Consider the following 20,565-nt stretch of genomic DNA (forward strand, 5'->3'; position numbering starts at 1 on the left):
AGTTGCTCCATCCAGAAAATGTCTGCTCTTTGTCTTTGTCTTCCACACCCTCTCCCTGCCCTGGCCTATGAAAGTACATTTGAAAGGATAAAGAACAGCTGTTGTAGTATCAGACTGGAGATTGTAAGTATGGACCCAGTGTGTGCCAGCTCTAACATCTAAATGTAGTGGGAATGTTAGAGCCGGCACACACTGGGTCCATACTTACAATCTCTGAGCCTAACCACTAGCACCGTAGGATAGTTTGACTAGCGGTAAAATTGAAAGAAAAAAAACAGAAAAACGGGTGATATCTAGAACCTGAAAGGGCTCTTTGGCTGTCCCCATAGGAGGACCCTTTGAAGAACCCTTTTTGGTTCCAGGTATAACCCTTTTGGGTTTCATGAAGGACCCTTTCCACAGATGGTTCTACATGGAACCCAAAAGGGTTCTCCTATGGGAACAGCCAAATAACCCTTTTTTCTAAGAGTGTAGCTGGCTCCCATGTCTATTTACTAAAGCACACATCACTTAGTTGTACAATAGCCTAACAAGACAGAGGTGTGAAAACAGTGTGTGTGGGGATGGAAAGAGGCATGCTCGTCTATTTTATTGTCGTGTGCCATGCTGGAATAGTTATGCTGGTGCCAGTGGAGTTATGTGGTGGCACATGTATAATGGGGCCGACTGGGATGGAGAAGTTGTCAGCCATCATTAAGGTCCACTCTAACATATACTCTACCTCTTCCAAATCACTGTCATCAGCTTTACAAGCTGCAAACAGTGGAGACACTAGGGTGGAGAGGAGGCATTGTGTGGTTTTGGCATGGTCCAGTCTTCACAGGGAGTGTTTGTAGTGATGTGAGTACTTGAGGTCATGCAAGCAAAAAAGCTACTCCTTTCAGTTAAGATTGAGTCATTTTGTCCACCAGCCGGCTCTCTCTTGCCTGGGCATGAGGTTAGATTCTGGTAAATGTGTGTGATGGTGCATGTTCTGTCTGGAGAATAGTTTGCAACAGCCATTAAAATGAAGAAGTTAGAGAAGGGATGGGAAACTTTGATGGGAGTGGGGGCTACAAAAAATCTGACCTTATCATGAGTGGGTCTGCATACCCACATCCACGCAGTCAGAGCCGACCCTAGCCTTTTGGGGGCCCTAAAATGTTGTTTTGCTGACATTCGCTAATTGAGTGAATGTCAGTGACTGACATAACAAGAGAAGAACTGCTGATGCGCAAACACATTTTGGAAATTGATCCATGGGCCTTCAAAGGAGGGGCCGCGGGCCATCAGTTGACCATCCGTGAGTTAGAGGAATGGGTTCACAACCAGATGCCCCCATGCAAAAACATTTATTGATTTGCTTAATTCCTGTATTTATTCATCCTGCTATAAAAATAAATAGCATGTGCAAAAACATGCAGATTTCTGGTCAAGAGTTCTGTATCTGATAAACATAATAATGATATTGATCTGCCAGCACAATTTCTGTGTAGTCAAATCAAATCAAATGTTATTTGTCACATGCGCCGAATACAACAGCTTACAAGCCTTTAACCAACAATGCAGTTAAGAAAAATAGATAAGTAAAAAAAAATATATATATATTTTATATATTATATATATTATTTAAAGAGCAGCAGTAAAATAACATTAGCGAGGCCATATACAGGGGGTACCGGGGCAGTCAATGTGCGGGGGCACCGGTCAATATGTAATATGTACACTGCTGTTCAAAAGTTTGGGGTCACTTAGAAACGTCAATGTTTTTGAAAGAAGCACATTTTTTGTCCATTACAATAATATCACATTTATCAGAAATACAATGTAGACATTGTTAATGTTGTAAATGACTATTGTAGCTTGAAACGGCAGATTTTGTATGGAATATCTACATAGGCGTACAGAGGCCCATTATCAGCAGCCATCACACCTGTGTTCCAATGGCACATTGTGTTAGCTAATCCAAGTTTATCATTTTAAAGGCTAATTGATCATTAGAAAACCCCTTTGCAATTATGTTAGCACAGCTGACAACTGTTGTTCTGATTAAAGAATAATAAAACTGGCCTTCTTTAAACTAGTTGAGTATCTGGAGCATCAGCATTTGTAGGTTCAATTACAGGCTCAAAATGGCTAGAAACAAATAACTTTCTTGTGAAACTCGTCTATTCTTGTTCTGAGAAATGAAGGCTAATCCATGTGAGAAATTGCCAAGAAACTGAAGATCACGTACAATGCTGTGTACTACTCCCTTCATAGAACAGCACAAACAAACAGTCTCTAACCAGAATAGAAAGAAGAGTGGGAGGCCCTGGTACACAACTGAGCAAAAGGACAAGTACATTAGAGTTTCTTTGTGGAAGAACTTAAATGGCCTGCACGAGCCCTGACCTCAACCCCATCGAACACCTTTGGGATGAATTGGAACGCCGACTGCGAGCCAGGCCTAATCGCCCAACATCAGTGCCCAACCTCACTAATGCTCTTGTGGCTGAATGGAAGCAAATCCCTGCAGTAATGTTCCAACATCTAGTGGAAAGCCTTCCCAGAAGAGTGGAGGCTGTTATAGCAAAGGGGGGGACCAACTCCATATTAATGCCCATTGTTTTGGAATGAGATGTTTGAAGAGCAGGTGTCCACATACTTTTGGTTATGTAGTGTAAGTTTAATATTTAACATTAATGTGTTATTTCTAAATACGTTTTTTTAAGTGTTATTTATTACATATTCATTTAAAGCTCCTAATCAATCATGTAGCATGTAACCAGATAGGTGGAGAAAATATGTTTTATCACAATTGACAAAAGCAGTATTGCTGATTCATTTAAATGCATACATTGTGTGCAAAACAATCTCACAAAAATATAACTGAGAACTTTTGTGAAAATCAAAACAATACGGTACCTTGCTTAATGCAGAAGATAACACTAGCTGAAACTTACAAGATCAAAGTGCTTTTGATCTTACACAGTGAATAATTAGTTATACGATAGACAATTTATCAATTGCTATAATCAATATGGGTTAAGACAATGCAACTCAAAGAATTAGAATATTCTCTGGATCCAGCAAATGACACCCTTGTAAAATCATGAAATGGAAGCAAGCTTGTCATTAAAGCCAAAGAAGTTAGTGAATCGATTTTAGGATATGAAAAGGACAGCATTGGCAAGGTGTTTTTGCTTGTCCTTGAGCAACTGTTGACAACAACAGATTTGCTTCTGTTATCTTGTTTTGTGGTGCGTTTGGGATTATTTTTAACCCAACTGACCACAATGTTCTTTAAGCGCTCAACATTAGCTACACACAGATGAATGCCAATTTTTTTTCCCCCCATCTCCACTGAACAGAATTAGCTGTTTTGCGGCGCAACAAGTCAACAGAGGGGTTTTTAGTTTCAGTTCCCCCAGAGCTTTAGCGTGTTACATGCTGTCTGTCTGGAGAGGGGCATGTTAAAACATCATCTGTTTACCTCTACACTCTTTAAGACTTGAACACAACCCCCTAGATCACAACAGTTTCTGCTTTTCCTCATCCTCCTTGACTGTGACTTTCACCCTGTGCCAGGCGTTACTCAAAACTCCCCTCAGGTTCCAGATAGGTGCCACTGAGTCTGGCTGCATGTTGTAGCTGTTGTCCACCGCCTTGCACACAATCTCCAGTTCCTGGACCGCGGGGGGCAGTGGGGCTGTCAGCTCCCACAGCTTCCAGGCCCAGGCTCTGCCGGGTGGGGGCGAGGGGGCCGGGACCTGCCCCTTCTCACTGCTCTGTAGCTGCGCCACTTGCCAGGTCCGCCCCCCATCCAGAGACACATCGACACGCACCACCTCCCGGCCGCCCCCGCTCCAAGCGTAGCCCTTCACCGTCACCTCCTCTGCACTGCGTTTCACCACAGCTCCCTCCACTGGCTGGGTGATGGCCGACTGGATGGGCAGCTCCTGGATGGCTGGGGCCGACTTGAAGTCCACCGTGTCCCAGTCAGTGGCGGGGGAGAAGCCCTTGTAGTCATTCTGCTGCCAGTGGCTGCTGCTCTCCTCCTCACTCACTATGATCTTTCCCAGCCACTTGACATTGCGGGCACCCACCGTTCCCGGCACCACCACCCGTACGGGATAGCCGTGGTCAGCAGGTAGGTCTTTTCCATTCATCTGGTAAGCCAGCAGCACGTCGCCCTCTTCACTTACCGCCTTGTTGAGCGGGATAGATGCTCCGTAGGTGGTGCCGGTCACATCACTGTCAAGGCCTTCAAATTGAACGTGGGATGTCTGCTGGGCCACCTCTGACCTGTAGCCAGCTGCCAGCAGCACATCCTTCAGCCTGGCGCCGCTCCACGTAGCATTACTTATCGCAGCGATGCCCCAATTGAGCCCCTTCACCTGCTTGACTTTATTCATCTCCGAGCGGCGGTTGCCAGCACACTGCAGCGTGGCCGTGATTGTGTGTTTGGGGAAGCGTGTCTTCAGCTCCTCCAGAGAGAGGCTCAGAGATGCTCCACCAGGCACACCCTCCACCTGCAAGCGGTAGGATTTCGGGTCCACTTGTGGCACAGGCAGGTGGTTCCTCTTAAAGAAGATGGCTGAAGGGGTGATGTAGTTGTCGGAGAGGATTTCGGGTGGGGGCTCAGCATTGAAGGGCTTGAGGCTGTTGATGCGCAGGGCAGGGTGCCGCTCCGGGTCGGTAGAGTAGGGGTCCGTGGATTTCACGCTTTGTTGCTTCCGCTGATCCTCCTCACTCAGCTCACCCACCTTTTAAAAAAAAGTATACATAATATATACATAATAAATATATATATATATATATATATATATACACACACAGTGCCTTTAAAAAAGTATCCAGACCCCTTGACTTTTTCCAAATGTTTTTAGGTTACAGCCTTATTCTAAAATTGAGGAAAAAAATAGATCAAATCTACAAACAATACTCCACAATGACTAAGCAAAAACAGGATTTTAGAAATGTTTGCTAATTTATTAAATATAAAAAACTGAAATATCACATTCACATAAGTATTCAGACCCTTTACTCAGTACTTTCTTGAAGCACCTTTGGCAGCGATTACAGCCTAGAGTCTTCTTGGGTATGACACTACAAGCTTGGCACATTTGTATTTGGGGATTTTCTCCCAGTCTTCTATACAGATGCTCTCAAGCTGTCAGGTTGGATGTGGAGAGTTGCTGCACATCTCTCTAGAGATGTTCGATTGAGTTCAGGTCCGGGCTCTGGCTGGACCACTCAAGGACATCGAGACTTGTCCCGAAGCCACTCCTGCATTGTCTTGGCTGTGTGCTTAGGGTCGTTGTCCTGTTGGAAAGTGAACCTATGCCCCAGTCTGAGGTCCTGAGAACTCTGGAGCAGGTTTTCATCAAGGATCTCTCTGTACTTTGCTCCGTTCATCTTTCCCTCAATCCTGACTTGTCTCCCAGTCTCTGCCGCAGAAAAACATCCCCACAGCATCCACCCATGCTTCACCGCAGGGACGTTGCCAGGTTTTCTCCAGACGTGACGCTTGGCATTCAGGCCAAAGAGTTCAATCTTGGTTTCATCAGACCAGAGAATCTTGTTTTCCATGGTCTGAGTCTTTAGGTGCCTTTTGGGAAATTCCAAGAGGAACTCTGGAGCTCTGTCAGAGTGACCATCAGGTTCTTGGTCACCTCCCTGACCAGGGTCCTTCTCCCCCGATTGTTCAGTTTGGCCACGTGGCCAGCTCTAGGAAGAGTCTTGGTGGTTCTAAACTTCTTCCATTTAAGAATGATGGAGGCTACTGTGTTCTTGGGGACCTTCAATGCTGCAGAAATGTTTTGGTACCCTTCCCCAGATCTGTGCCGACACAATCCTGTCTCGGAGCTCTACGGACAATCCCTTCAACCTCACAGCTTGATTTTTGCATGCACTGTCAACTGTGGGACATTATATAGACAGGTATGTGCCTTTCCAAGTTAAGTCCAATCAATTGAATTTACCACAGGTGGACTCCATGTTGTAGAAGCATCTCAAGGGTGATCAATGGAAACAGGATGCACCTGAGCTCAATTTCAAGTCTCATAGCAAAGGGCCTGAATACTTATGTAAATTAGGTATGTGTTTTTAATATGTAATACATTTGCAAAAATAAAAAAATAAAAACGTTTTGCTTCATCATTATGGGGTATTGTGTGTAGATTGCTGAGTTTTTGTTGTTGTTGTTAATCCATTTTAGAATAAGGCTGTAATGTAACAAAATGCGGAAAAAGTCAAGAGGTCTGAATACTTTCTGCAGGCACTGTATATATATTTTATTGTTATGTTATTTAGATAAAAAAGAGAGTAAATTGTAACAAAGGTTTCGTAATAAGAATTGGTTGTGGGAAGATATGCTGTCGTAGCAACAGTAGAATTATTCACACTTGCGCAGACCAGATAACAAGACCATACACAGCTCGCCCACCTTATACTCAGACAGGATCTCCAGCACGTGGTCTTGGCTGTGAACGGCATACAGTGCCCAGAAGGGCTCCAGAGCCCCACCTGCTGCTAGCAGGATCTTATCACCACCAGGGTGCATGGACACAAACTCTGTGATGTCATAGACACTGCCCTTGTAGGTGACCCAGACGCCCTCCTCAACAGAGCGGTGTTTGGTGACCTCGTCCTGGGTGTAGATGGGTAGAGAGGAGGCTGGGGCTATGGGCTGGACTATAGTGGTGGCTGCCTGCTCAGTCTGGAGAAAAGACAAACAACAGTCAAATATCAGCTACAGAAGAAGAAAAAAAGAGCAGAAGCATCCCGAAAAGTAATTTTTGACATTATTTATGCCACAAAACAGGTAACAAAATGAATTGTACTGAACAATATACAGCCTTGAAAAACTATAAATGCTGTTAAATGCCCATATTGTAGGTTAGATTTCTCTAACAGTGTAATAGCATAAATGCACCACAACTTCCATCACACCAGCTATTAGTACGCAGACTGTCCCTCTCACCTGGCTGTGGTGGAGGCCATAGGCCAGTACAGCCCCTGTCCCAGCCAGCAGCCCTGCTAGGGCGTGTCTCCAGTTGGGGCCATGGCTGCGTTGGTACTGCCCTGATTTATGCCCCCCATGACTGCTGCCCCAGCGTGCACAGAGGCTGCCCGCACACACTGCCACAGGAAGGGCCGCACCCTGCAACAACTGCACCCTGTAGGAGACACACAGACCAGTGTCACAATCAGACAAACAGTAGGCGTGAGTCCCAAATGGCTCTGGCCAAAAGCAGTGCACTATATAGGGAGTCATTTGAGACACACCTAGCGGTTTACTCATGTACTGATTGCATTCATGTTACAGATAGTTACACCCATGTCCATACAAAGGACAAGTTATGGTAGGCAGTGCAAATATACTTGAGTAGATCCTGCTGTAAGATAAGGCATAATTATGCATCTGACAAAAGCTTTTTCTATTCATGGGCCAGAGGGCTAATCTAAAAAAGTTTGGGCCCATTAGACTTAACTGACAGATTTCACCTGATAACCCAGACAGAGGCCTCTCCTAGGAGACTCCACTCCTTAAAGATGTTAAAGGTCAGGCAAACTGCTTACAGTTCATATCAATAAGCAATAAGACTAACTAAACAAATAAAGGGGGAGACAAATCTGTATTTCAGGAGCTCGTTTGATAAGGAGGTAATTGATTATCTCTGCTCCTGCTTGGAAATCATTAACCCAGCTTCTGACACTAGGGCCACATTCCTATTTAGTGCACTACCGTTGATCACTTTTTACTTTGGGTCCTGGTCCAAAGTAGTGCGCTATGTACAGTACATTTGGAAAGTATTTTCGACCCCTTGACATTTTCTACATTTTGTAGATAGAGATCACTCAGACAGAGCTCCAGAGTTCCTCTGTGGAGATGGGAGAACCTTCCAGAAGGACAACTATCTCTGTAGCACAACACCAATCAGGCCTTTATGGTAGAATGGCCAGACGGAAGCCACTCCTCAGTAAAAGGCACATGACAGCCCATTTGGTGTTTGCCAAAAGGCACCTAAAGGACACTCAGACCTTGAGAAACCAGATTCTCTGGTCTGATGAAACCAAGATTGAATTCTTTGGGCTGAATGCTAAGCGTCACGTCAGGAGGAAACGTGGCACCATCCCTACGGTGATGCATGGGGGTGGCAGAATCATGCTGTGGGGATGTTTTTCAGCGGCAGGGACTAAGAGACTAGTCAAGATCGAGAGAAAGATGAACAGAGAGTACAGAGAGATCCTTGATGAGAACCTGCTCCCCAGCACTCAGGACTTCAGACTGGGGAGAAGGTTCACCTTCCAACAGGACAACAACCCTAAGCACACAACCAAAACAAAGCAGAAGTGGCTTCAGGACATGTCTCTGAATGTCCTTGAGTGGCCCAGCCAGAGCCCGAACTTGAACCCGATAGAACATCTCCAGAGAGACATAAAAATACCTGTGCAGCGATGCTCCCCATCCAACCTGACAGAGCTTGAGAGGATCTGCAGAGAAGAATGGGAGAAACTCCCTAAATACAGGTGTGCCAAGCTTAAAGCGTCATACCCAAGAGGACACGAGGCTGTAATCACTGCCAAAGGTGCTTCAAAAAAGTACTGAGTAAACGTTCTGAATACTTATGTAAATGTTATATTAAATTATTATTATTTTTTTTAGAAATGTGCTAAAATTTCTAAACAACTGTTTTTGCTTTGTCATTATGGGGTATTCTGTGTAGACTGATGAGGGGAAAAAACAATTTAATCCATTTTAGAATAAGGCTGTAACTTAACAAAATGTTTAAGACCTGTCTGGGTTGGCGCCCCCCTTTGGGTTGTGCCGTGACAGAGATCTTTGTGGGCTATACTCTGCCTTGTCTCAGGATGGTAAGTTGGTGGTTGAAGATATCCCTCTAGTGGTGTGGGGGCTGTGCTTTGGCAAAGTGGGTGGGGTTATATCCTTCCTGTTTGGCCCTGTCCGGGGTTGTCCTCGGATGGGGCCACAGTGTCTCCTGACCCCTCCTGTCTCAGCCTCCAGCATTTATGCTGCTGTAGTTTGTGTGTCGGGGGGCTAGGGTCAGTTTGTTATATCTGGAGTACTTCTCCTGTCCTATTCGGCGTCCTGTGTGAATTTAAGTGTGCTCTCTCTAATTCTCTCTTTCTCTCTCTCGGAGGAGGACCTGAGCCCTAGGACCATGCCTCAGGACTACCTGACATGATGAATCCTTGCTGTCCCCAGTCCACCTGGCCGTGCTGCTGCTCCAGTTTCAACTGTTCTGCCTTATTATTATTTGACCATGTTGGTCATTTATGAACATTTGAACATCTTGGCCATGTTCTGTTATAATCTCCACCCGACACAGCCAGAAGAGGACTTGCCACACCACATAGCCTGGTTCCTCTCTAGGTTTCTTCCTAGGTTTTGGCCTTTCTAGGGAGTTTTTCCTAGCAACCGTGCTTCTACACCTGCATTGCTTGCTGTTTGGCGTTTTAGGCTGGGTTTCTGTACAGTACTTTGAGATATCAGCTGATGTACGAAGGGCTATATAAATACATTTGATTTGATTTAAAAAGTCAAGGGATCTGGGACGCAATTAGCCGTAGTGAAAATTATTCCTTTAAGGTCAGTCAGGACATACTGGCCCTGCCTTGCACTTTCCTGGCTGACAGCCCTGGGTGGCTGGTGTGTTTTTTTTAAGACATGTAAGATCTTTTTAGTGGCTGTTCCGACTCAGACCTTTGACTAGGCAAGACATAAACAGGTCATTAAAGTGGACTATAGCAATAAGGAAAAAAGGCAGATGCCAGGTCTGCCAGAATGGCCATGCAGTTAGTGATATATTTTTTTATAACTTTGATATTACTTTTAAGCTGAAAGGTAACAAATGCAGCTTATTTTATGACTACCTTTGAGTCTTGAGAAGGCCTACTCTGGTTAGGCCTCGACAGTGTCTGAGGAGCAGCATTGCATTGGTGTTGATAGTCTGAGGGGAAAGAAGTACAATTAATAAACAAGAAGCACAAATATACACGTTCCCCTAACATGAAAACCTCATTTAAAAATACCCATAGCATGGACCCGTGCAAAACATGGATGTCATTCTTTTTAACACAGTCAACTCCCTCATGAGAAATTCTGACCCTACTGTTCTGTTATATTATAACATGGTAGATCTGTACCTGAGATCTGTAATCATAGTTTTTTGTTTGCAATTTTGTAATGTAAAAACTGGCGCACTGGCGTTTTCCATCCCTTATGCCAGGTTTGGCAATTTACCTGTCTCACGTCAACCCACTTGTACTGAGGTGGGAGGGGTGGTAATATTTGAGGTATGTCGTAAAAGCAAGCACAAAAGAGACAATTGCATGCAGCACGAAAGTTGAGTCCAACCAAAAGCAGGTCTTAACAATTACACAGATTGCTTGGTTTTTCATTTCAGCAGCCTATCAACAAAGGATTTGGTTCATGAGACTGCTTTAAATAAATATTAAAACACCAAAGCTTTATTAAAAGATCAAGTTTTGGAGCAGCAAAACAGTGAGTGAATGCAATGTGTATGATCCTTCCACGATGTTTATAAAACGTATCATGTATGGGGGCTGCTCTTGCAGAGACACGGTCATTTGTGCTTATCGTTTACGTGCTTGTTTATTTAATGTGTTTTAAAGTTGCGATCCACCTCCATCAACCAAGTTTTTAGTGGTATGAAATTAGATAGCTAATAATGAGGCAAACAGCAGTACTTTTGCTGTTAGTTTAAAAAAAATGTTTTAAGTGAAATGCACCAATCATCTGTCGACCAATATATCCATATCAATGGATATAGAGAGCCGCAACCGCGGATATCATACACAAGAGATCCTGCTTATTCTCCGACCATTGGCTGCAAGTTTACACTAGAATGGACTTTCAATATAAAATGTGAATACTGTCAATACACAGCTGGACTCACCTGCTCCCGCTTTCTCACATTGTGCTATTTACAAACAAACATGTGACTGGCTCAACTGGGGAACTACAATACGTTTCATAATGTAAAATAATGTGACAGGTGAAATGAAGAACGTGGTCTGCTTTATCTCCTAACGTATTGCACAAGTTAACTACAGGTATTTGCTTACAAAGTAAGATTGGTTGAAAATTGGTTGAAAAAATAATCATTTAAACAGTATTGAAAACCATCCCATGGCTATTTCCAAATACCCCAGTATACTGTATACCACCCAAGCCTACTGACGAGCTACAGGCAATACCTGTCCGAGTACCGACAATCTAGCCTGATCTGTCTGAGACCTGGCTTATGGAACAGGAACCCGACTCTGCAGTGGAGCTGGACGGCTACACAATCATTAGAATGGACCGAAGCATCAACTCCACTAAGAGGAAAGGCAGAGGAGTTTGAGTTCATCAACGAGAAATACTGTAATTCAGCCCATATGACAACGAAGCACCAGGTCTGTACTAAAGATATTGAACTCCTTGCTCTTAACCTACAGCTATACTACCGGCCACAGGAAATAAATCAAGCCCGACTGTTTGTTTACATAGCCCACAACTGCCGACGTGATCCATGACCTTGTATCCCAGGCTGAAACAGTCACCTGACGCAGTAAAGCTGATCATGGGAGACTTTAACATGTGCAGTCAATCTGAACATTTACCATCATACTAGCAATATTTTACATGTCCTACCCGAAATGAAGCCTGTCTGGACCTCTGTTATGGTAACATCCCAGGTGCGTATTCCTCCAAGACACTACCCAATCTCGGAGATTCAGCTCATAACATGGTCCGGCTCATCCCAGTCTACAAACCGCGAATGCAGCGAGAGAAGGCTAAATAGGTGGAGACTAAAAGCTGGACTCCTGAAGCTACTGACGCCCTCCAGGATTGTTTCAAGCCCACTGACTGGGCGGCCCTGACAGGCAGAGACATTGCATGACCGTTGATAATGACTTTGTCTTTGCAAATTATTTGAACAGTTTCTATTACAGGTTTGATGTGTGATTTTACATCGCAGCAGAAAGTGGAGTCACTGGAAAGCGGGATAATTCCAGATTCATGGAAAAAACAGCTGATTGTCCCAGTACCTAAAAAAAACAGGCCAAAATAAAATAATGACTTATGCCCTGTAATCTGTACCTATGAAATGTTTTGAAAAAATAATTATGAAAACATCTTCTCTCTGGTGTCTCAACTAGGGGTGGGGTGTTAACCCCGGGGTCCTGGCTAAATTCCCAATCTGGCCCTCAAACCATCACCTAATAATCCCCAGTTTATAATTGGCTCATTAATCTCCCTCCTCTCCCCTGTAACTATTCCCTAGGTCGTTGCTGCAAATGACAATGTGTTCTCAGTCAACTTACCTGGTAAAATAACGGATAAATAAATAAATAAAACTAAATCCAATCCAGAGGTCATGCTGAACAACTGAACAACAGCAACATCATGCTGAACAACATTTACAAACACTTAGAACAGGCAAATGGCCTAGTTAAAGTGGTATTCATTGACTTCAGTAGCGCGTTCAATAACATCCAATCCCACCTACCGGTGGATAAACTGGTGAATATGGGTGTCAACTCTGTACTGAACAACTAGATTAAATGTTTCCTTGTGAACCGTACCCAACAAGTTAAATTTAACTCTGCCATCTCCACATCTAAAACGGTGAATATGGGAGCCCCGCAAGGTTGCGTACTTTTGCCAATCCTGTACACAAACAATTGTCAATCCTCTGATCCAGCCCAAAGATTCTTTAAATACGCAGATGACACCTCTGTTGTGGGTTTCATCCACCCAGGAGCCAGTAACTTCTCAGTGCAATTTGGCGTGCCAGTTCAACATTTACCTGCTGTGTCATTGTCTGCCATAGGTTGGTTGTTGAGCAACAAAACTGACGTGTGCGCAACTATGGGGAAAAACAGAAGAAGAAAAAAAGACTTCACGCAAAGAAGTCATGCTATTTGCATTTGAGCAACATGATTGGTCGTTCATTCAACAACGCTCCTCGCGAGTTACAACTTCTCGAGAAGTACATAGCTAAATTGATGCGTTCACACAGCACACATGAGCTGTCGAGAGTAACAATAAGCTCTCATCATACCACTTGCTGAATTTAGAGAAATTGATTTACAAGTAAACGTTCAATTGTGAACATCCTAGTAATATGCTAGCTACTGCTGATAGTCTGCACAAAGAAAACTACAAAAAAACACATAGCATTAATCTACTGTAGCCGGATCAATATCTCTTTTTAAAGGCTGTTGTCTTAAAGGGGCAGCATCCTGATGTTAAATGTTTAAAAAAATCTTCTCAAAATGAGAGTAATAAAGTAATGACTTACACTGCTAGATTATATTACACAGCTTTTTAATACATACCATAATAACCAACTTTTGCCTAATACAGCTGAACATAGAAAGCACGTCAACCTACTGGCCCTGCATGACCCTTATGCATTTTAACTAGGCTACGCCATGTCCGGGCCAGTAAAGTTTCGATTAGTGTTATTTAACATTGGAAACTATAGGAATAGTGGTTTTGGGTTGATTTTTTCCTTTAATATTATATGCCCACGGCGAGCAATTATGGTGCCTGTAACTGTATTTCGACATAGCCTATACAGGTTGTTTAGTTTTGATTAGAATTATTCACTCTTCTAAGCCTTATCAATAGTGAATTTAATCTTGCTTATTGACAACGTTTGACATGTACATGGCAGACATAATGCAATTTACAGTGGGTCTAGCCCCTATATCAGTGTGAATGCTATGTTTAACAATATATACTGAACAAAAATATTAAAACAACAATTTTACAGTTACAGTTAATATAAGGAAATCAGTCAATTGAAATAAATAAATTAGGCCCTAATCTATGGATTTCACAAGACTGGGCAGGGGCGCAGCCATGGATGGGCCTGGGAGGGCATAGGCCCACCCATTGGGTAGCTAGGCCCAGCCAATCAGAATTAGTTTTTCCCCACAAAAGGGCTTTATTACATTCAGAAAAACTATTGAGTTTCATCAGCTGTTTGGATGGCTGGTCTCAAACGATCCCGCACGTGAAGAAGCCGGATGTGGAGGTCCTGGGCTGGCATGGTTACACGTGGTCTGCAGTTGTGAGGCCGGTTGGACGTACTGCCAAATTCTCTAAAACAACGTTGGAGGTGGCTTATGGTAGAGAAATGAACATTCAATTCTCTGGAAACAGCTCTGGTGGACACTCCTGCAGTCAGCATGCCAATTGCACACACTCTCCAAACTTTATGTATCTGTAGCATTGCATGACAAAACTGCACATTTTAGAGTGGCCTTTTATTGTGTAATGATAATGCTGTTTGATCATCTTCTTGATATGCCACACCTGTCAGGTGGAAGGATTATCATGGCAAAGAAGAAATTCTCTAACTGGGATGTAAACAAATGTGGGCACACAATGAGAGAAATAAGCTTTTCATGCGTGTGAAACATTTCTGGGATCTTTTATTTCAGCTCATGAAACTTGGGACCAACACTTTACATGATGCGTTTATATATTTGTTCAGTATATATCCATATGGGCTAGCTGAAAATGTCACGAAAACAATGCACACGCTTCAATGGGGCAGAAGTCAGAGCTGTTGTGATTCTGGATGGCCAGATGGCTACCAACATTGACAAGAAACTGCCATGTGGGGAATCGTACATGGTTCATTTCAGCTAGTTTCATCTTGTTCTTGATAGCATGTCTTGTTTTGAGGTGTTTTGACCGATTTCATGGCAATGCTAATGCTAAAATTCAAACGCTAGCTAACCAACAACTGCAACAATGTATTTGAGAGACAACAAGTGATCATTGTGCAAATGTATTTGTTTTCAATAAACATTGGAGACTAAATGTCATTTACATTCTAAGCCAACCCCATCTGCTTTGCCCTATAGTTGCGCACACACACACTTCGGTTATGTTGCTAAACAACCAAACCCATTTATTAAAGCCACGTAATTAGGCTTCCTACAATGTAGACCGCAAACATGTTTAACATATTTAGGAAAGATGACATAGGCCTACATACATTTAGTTTCTCTAGGCTATTTAACAAACTATGCTGTCACGGACTAACATTCTTATTGGAGTTGATGACAATGCAATACATAAAAGACTAAATACACAACTTGAAGCAACCACATATTTATCCCTGGAGCATGGTGTGATTGGCCAGTGAGGGGATCAAGCCTACACACACCTAAAACTAATTTATTAATCAAAACTCAGTCCTTTCGCACTACCACACCCATAATTCCGATTGTGAAAATAGCTGAAATATTTCAGCCACACCCTCAAACCTATAACGCTACCGCAAGCACTAAGATTTACCATTGCGTTAGGCCTAGGTTTGTTAAAATAGAGCCCAGAGTGTGTGTGTGACCTAAAAAGAGAGTCGGTGCTATCAGATTTCACAGTGCCTGGGTGACCCCAGCATGAGTCGGGCATGCACCAAAGTTCAAAATAATTGTGTCCTAAATGACTCTGTGTTGAGAATGTATGTTTTCAAATAAAAGGTAAGCCTTAACAATTCAAGGGGCATTAGTCATATGAGATACCCTGTTCCAGTTAACTTAGCATGACTCACTATAACTCGATATTAACTGCTCTCTGTTTCACTGCCAACATGTTCCTGCTGCTCTGGAGTGAAGTTTCCCCTAGATCGGGGGCCTGATTGGTGTTGTACTTTTGCCCCAGCCCCAGCTAACACACCTGACTCCAATAATCAACTTCAGTTCAGAGAGTAATTAGTTTAATCAGCTGTGCGTGCTAAGGGATGGAGAAAAAGTGTGACACCACTTCGCCCCGAGGCTGAAGTTATCCATCCCTGCCCTAGATACAGATCTAGGATAAGCTTCCCTTCCTCGATACTAACCTTAAGCAATAGTGGGGGAAATGCAAAACTGACCCCAGATCAGCATCTAGGGGCAACTTCACCCTATACCAGTTCTGCTCCAGCAACCAATAGGTCTTTCAATCTCCTTCAACGCCTCCTCCTCGACCAATCAAGGGCTACCAAGCCAAACTAGCCAAGGGGCGTGAACCAAGGGGAGGGCTAGCTTGTCAGAGTCAGGTCTTTTTTCAGCCCATTCAGAACTGTTTCAAAAGTAGATTCAGTAGGGAAAGAAGAAGTAGGCTAACTGGGGAAAACTCTGGGCCCTTGTAGTATTAATAAGCTATACATGTTGTATCAACACTTATTTAAGTCTTGTTTAAATTCCTGTTTATGACTTTAGCAGCTCCCTGCATCATTTACTTATATCAGTATCATCTCATATCAGTTGCTGACAGTACCGCCTAACACCAGTGAGAGCTGTGGGTGACCCTCATGAAACCGGCATTTGATCAGATATTATGCATTTTACCACAACCACCAAAGCAGGTATATAAAAATGACCTGACAATTTCATTTGGATGCATTTCGGGTAATGAGAATTTGGGGTTAAAATGTAAAAAATGAAGTGTGAAAATGTATTTTAAATCAGACACTAGACATCTTAGCCTTCAGAATGATAGTTGATTGTTGAAGATGCACCATGGTTTTCTACACTGAATAAATATAAATGCAACATGTAAACTGTAAACTGTTGGTCCTATGTTCCCTGAACTGAAATAAAAGATCCCAGAAATGTTCCATATGCACAAAAAAGCTTATTTCTCTTAAATTGTGTGCACAAATTTGTTTATACCCGTTAGTGAACATTTGACCTTTGCCAAGATAAACCATCCACCTGACAGGTGTGGCATATCAAGAAGCTGATTAAACAGCACAATCAAACCTTGTGCTGGGGGAAAAAAGGCCACTCTAAAATGTGCAATTTTGCCACACAAAATGCCACAGATGTCTCACATTTTGAGGGATTGGCATGCTGACTGCAGGAATGTCCAACAGAGCTGTTGCTAGAGAATTGAATGTTCATTTCTTTACCATAAGCTGCCACCAAAGAGTTTTTGCAAAAATTGTCTGAAACCATCTCAGGGAAGCTAATGCATGCTTGTTGCCCTCAAGAGGGTCTTGAGCTGACTGCAGTTCGGCATCGAAACTGACTTCAGTGGGCAAATGCTCACCTTCTGTGTTTATTAGCACGGTGGAGAAGTGTGCTCTTCACGGATGAATCCCAGTTTCAACTGTACCGGGCAGATGGCAGACAGCATGTATGGCATTGTGTGAACAAGTGGTTTGCTGATGTCAACATTGTGAACAGAGTTCCCCATGGTGTCAGTGGGGTTATGGTATGGGCAGGCATAAGCTACAGCCAACAAACCCAATTGCATTTTTCGATGGCAATTTGAATGCACAGAGATAACGTGACGAGATCCTGAGGGCAATTGTCATAGCATTCATTCGCCACCATCGCCTCATGTTTCAGCATGATAACGCAAGGCCCTATGTCGTAAGGATCTCTACACTATTCCTAGAAGATTAAAAATGTCCCACTTCTTTCATGGCCTACATACCCACCAGACATGTCACCTGTTGAGCATGTTTGGGATGCTCTGGATTGACGTGTACGATAGCATGTTCCAGTTTCCGCCAATATCCAGCAACTTCGCACAGCCATTGAAGAGGAGTGGGACAACATTCCACAGGTCACAATAAACAACCTGATCAACTCTATGTGAAAGAGACGTGCCACGCTGCATGAGGCAAATGGTGGTCACACCAGATACTGACTGGTTTTCTGATCCACACCCCTACCTTTTTTAAAAGGTATCTGTGACCAACACATGCATATCTGTATTCCCAGTCACATGAAATCCATAGATTAGGGCCTAAAATGTATTTATTTCAGTTGACTTATTTCCTTATATGAATGGTAGGCCGTCTTTGTAAATAAGAATTTGTTCTGACTTGGCTAGTTAAAAAGGTTAAATAAAAAATAAACCAATTTTAAACTCATAAAACTCTTTGAAATTGTTGCATATTGCGTTTATATTTTAGTTCAGTGTAATTCAACTACTGCCAGGGTTAAAACAGGTTATGAGAATCACCTGACTACACTATCAGAAGAGTGAAAAGTCGGTGATTAATCAACTGTTTCAAGTGGTTTATTGTCCATCATAAATCTACATAAGACCGATTGTGATAACTCGTTAAACACAGCAATCCGGGGCTTCCTGCCTCGAAGAAAATGTCCTGGACACTGAAAGAGTGCATTTACTTATTTTCATGCAAATTGAGGCACTTGTGGTAAACACCCTTTTAGTAGGTTTTTAATCAAAAGTCAAATATATTTTAAACAAGTCAAATATACTTTAAAACACAGCATCCTGGCTTGATACATACATACAATATAAACACAGAATAACAAATCCTGGACACTGCAATTGTATTATAGTGATCCTGCTATATGAGCCACGGTACAATTCCAACTAGGAGAGTTAACCCTACTGAGTATTGACGCAACTCGGGTGTCTGGCTTTCATGCCAGCGACCCGGGTTCGATGCCTTCCCGTTCATGTTAAAAGTAGGATGACTGCTGTGAGGCCATCGGAACGCACGACCCGGGCTTGTAAGGGGGGCTAAGCATACGAAGCACCGGAACGTGCCTTCCCGTTTGTAAGGGGCAGTGTTGCGTCAGCAGTGTTATAATTCCTACCAAGTGACGTCACTATTGACGTTATGCGTTTCCTTTCACACCAGCGACCCGGGTTCGATTTTTGGGCCACCGTTCGCTAGATATGTGTTTTTTCTTAAGTAATCAAAACCATATTTGCTACAGCACTAATTCCACATACCCTTATTTCGAATGGCATTAATGGTTCAATTGATTAAGAAATACTCATGATTTAATTAAATGAATCAACTAACGTTACCTTTGATGTGCCTGCATAATCTGAAAATCGGATGGATGGCAAAGACCTGATAAAATGTCATGGCTTGTATCATAGCTGCTACCAGCCGAAAACTAGCTACATTACGTTAGCATTAGCTAGCATGTGGATTTGCCAGCGAGCCATGTCAGGACCATGTCATAAACAAGCCACTCAATAGTATTTCTAGGTGTGGCTAGTGTTCTTGCATTCCAATAATTGAATAGAAACGATAAATTAGCATCTTTAAAAGAAAGTGACATTAACTGTTACTCACCTAAAGTTTAATATTGTCTATTTTTTTATATTCCAGATGCACTGCTGACAAGTCCTCGAGGATCGAGCTCTCCTCCACCAGCCGGTTGGGTACGTAGTTTGATTGTCAGTGTGCGAGTTCGTCTTGCATGCCCCGGTGCACCGGGTCGGTTGAGATGTTGCTTAACGACCAATGGAATGGTCTAAAATATGCAACATCCGCCCATCCAGGGCAACTGGCAATGTTGAACGAACTCGCTCATTGTGGAATACTAGCTGGCAGAAATTGGCCAAATAGGGTTAACTAGTTACTTCAGAAATGGTCTACATCCCCAAATCAAATGGTAAAACATAAAGCAAGCCGTGAGTAAACCTATTTTGTTATTCCAATTCCTGATGCTGCTGATCAATTTAAATATCCAACATCCACATTTGATCAGATACCACTTTGTTTTACATTATCGGAAGATGGTAAATCCTCACTGTATGAACAACAAATAGTGGGGAAAGATTTCTAAACGAAGATCTGTATTTAGACAAATGTCTTTTAGGTGAACGGAGCAAAAATGATCCAGGTCACCGAAAAGAATCAGAATGCCCATCACTACAAATTGGCACCCAGGATAACACAGGGTGTTTGATTTAAATTTAACAGAAAATTCCACAATGAGGAGATAGCATAAGATCATAGGGTTTATGTAAATCACACCACTATTTATTAATGTATTAACTGCTACTACAAGTGAGCGTTAACAGATTAATATCGTATTTTTTCAATGGACTTCTTTCACTTCTAGAAAATCTGCATATCCACCGATCTGATATTCTTTAATATTGCAGCATGTTAAAACGGAGACTGTGGTGTCTCTCCGATTTTGCAAATTAACTACCAACTTTCTACTATGTTGCGAAGAAAATAGTACTATACTGTAGTCAGGTATTCGTTCCGTCTACACCTATCAGGCAAATTATGGAGTAGAATTTATATTTTTCATTGACCGCTCAACTCTCAGATATGAATAACATGAAATACACTGTAATAATATGTGCTTCAGTATCAAGACTGAAGACTAAAAAACAACAACAATCTGCCATTTTGAACCGATTTAATTATCCAACAGCGTTACCTTGTGGTAGAACAAACCCCTACATTTACATGCTATTATGACGACACTTAAGAAATGGCTCCCCAAAGGAAGGACATACAACAAATGACAAAGTTTAATCCAAACTTTCATACAAAAATCTAAGAAACTGTCACATTTACATGGCTTTGGCTTAAGTAGCACTAATATAGATACATACAGTTGAAGTCAGAAATGTACATACACTTAGGTTGGAGTCATTAAAACTCGTCTTTCAACCACTCCACAAAGTTCTTGTGAACAAACTATAGTTTTGGCAAGTTGGTGAGGACATATACTTTGTGCATGATAAGTAATTTTTCCAACAATTGTTTACAGAAAGATTATTTCACTTATAATTCACTGTACTACAATTCCAGTGGGTCA

General features: G+C 42.5%; 1 protein-coding gene across 1 annotated transcript; it reads right to left on the reverse strand.

Annotated features, from left to right (window-relative positions):
- Positions 1 to 2,755: 2,755 nt before the first annotated feature.
- On the reverse strand, positions 2,756 to 19,204 carry suox (sulfite oxidase). The gene is made up of 5 exons (XM_064968260.1): positions 19,077 to 19,204; positions 9,862 to 9,938; positions 6,947 to 7,142; positions 6,410 to 6,682; positions 2,756 to 4,727 (listed from the first exon to the last, which is right to left on the reverse strand). The coding sequence occupies exons 2-5, from the start codon at positions 9,918 to 9,920 to the stop codon at positions 3,492 to 3,494; spliced, it is 1,764 nt and encodes a 587-aa protein (XP_064824332.1). The 5' UTR covers positions 9,921 to 9,938; positions 19,077 to 19,204; the 3' UTR covers positions 2,756 to 3,491.
- Between the last annotated feature and the right edge of the window lie 1,361 nt (positions 19,205 to 20,565).

The sequence above is a fragment of the Oncorhynchus masou genome, chromosome 6 (genome assembly GCF_036934945.1).
Source record: "Oncorhynchus masou masou isolate Uvic2021 chromosome 6, UVic_Omas_1.1, whole genome shotgun sequence".
NCBI classification, from domain to species: Eukaryota; Metazoa; Chordata; class Actinopteri; order Salmoniformes; family Salmonidae; genus Oncorhynchus; species Oncorhynchus masou.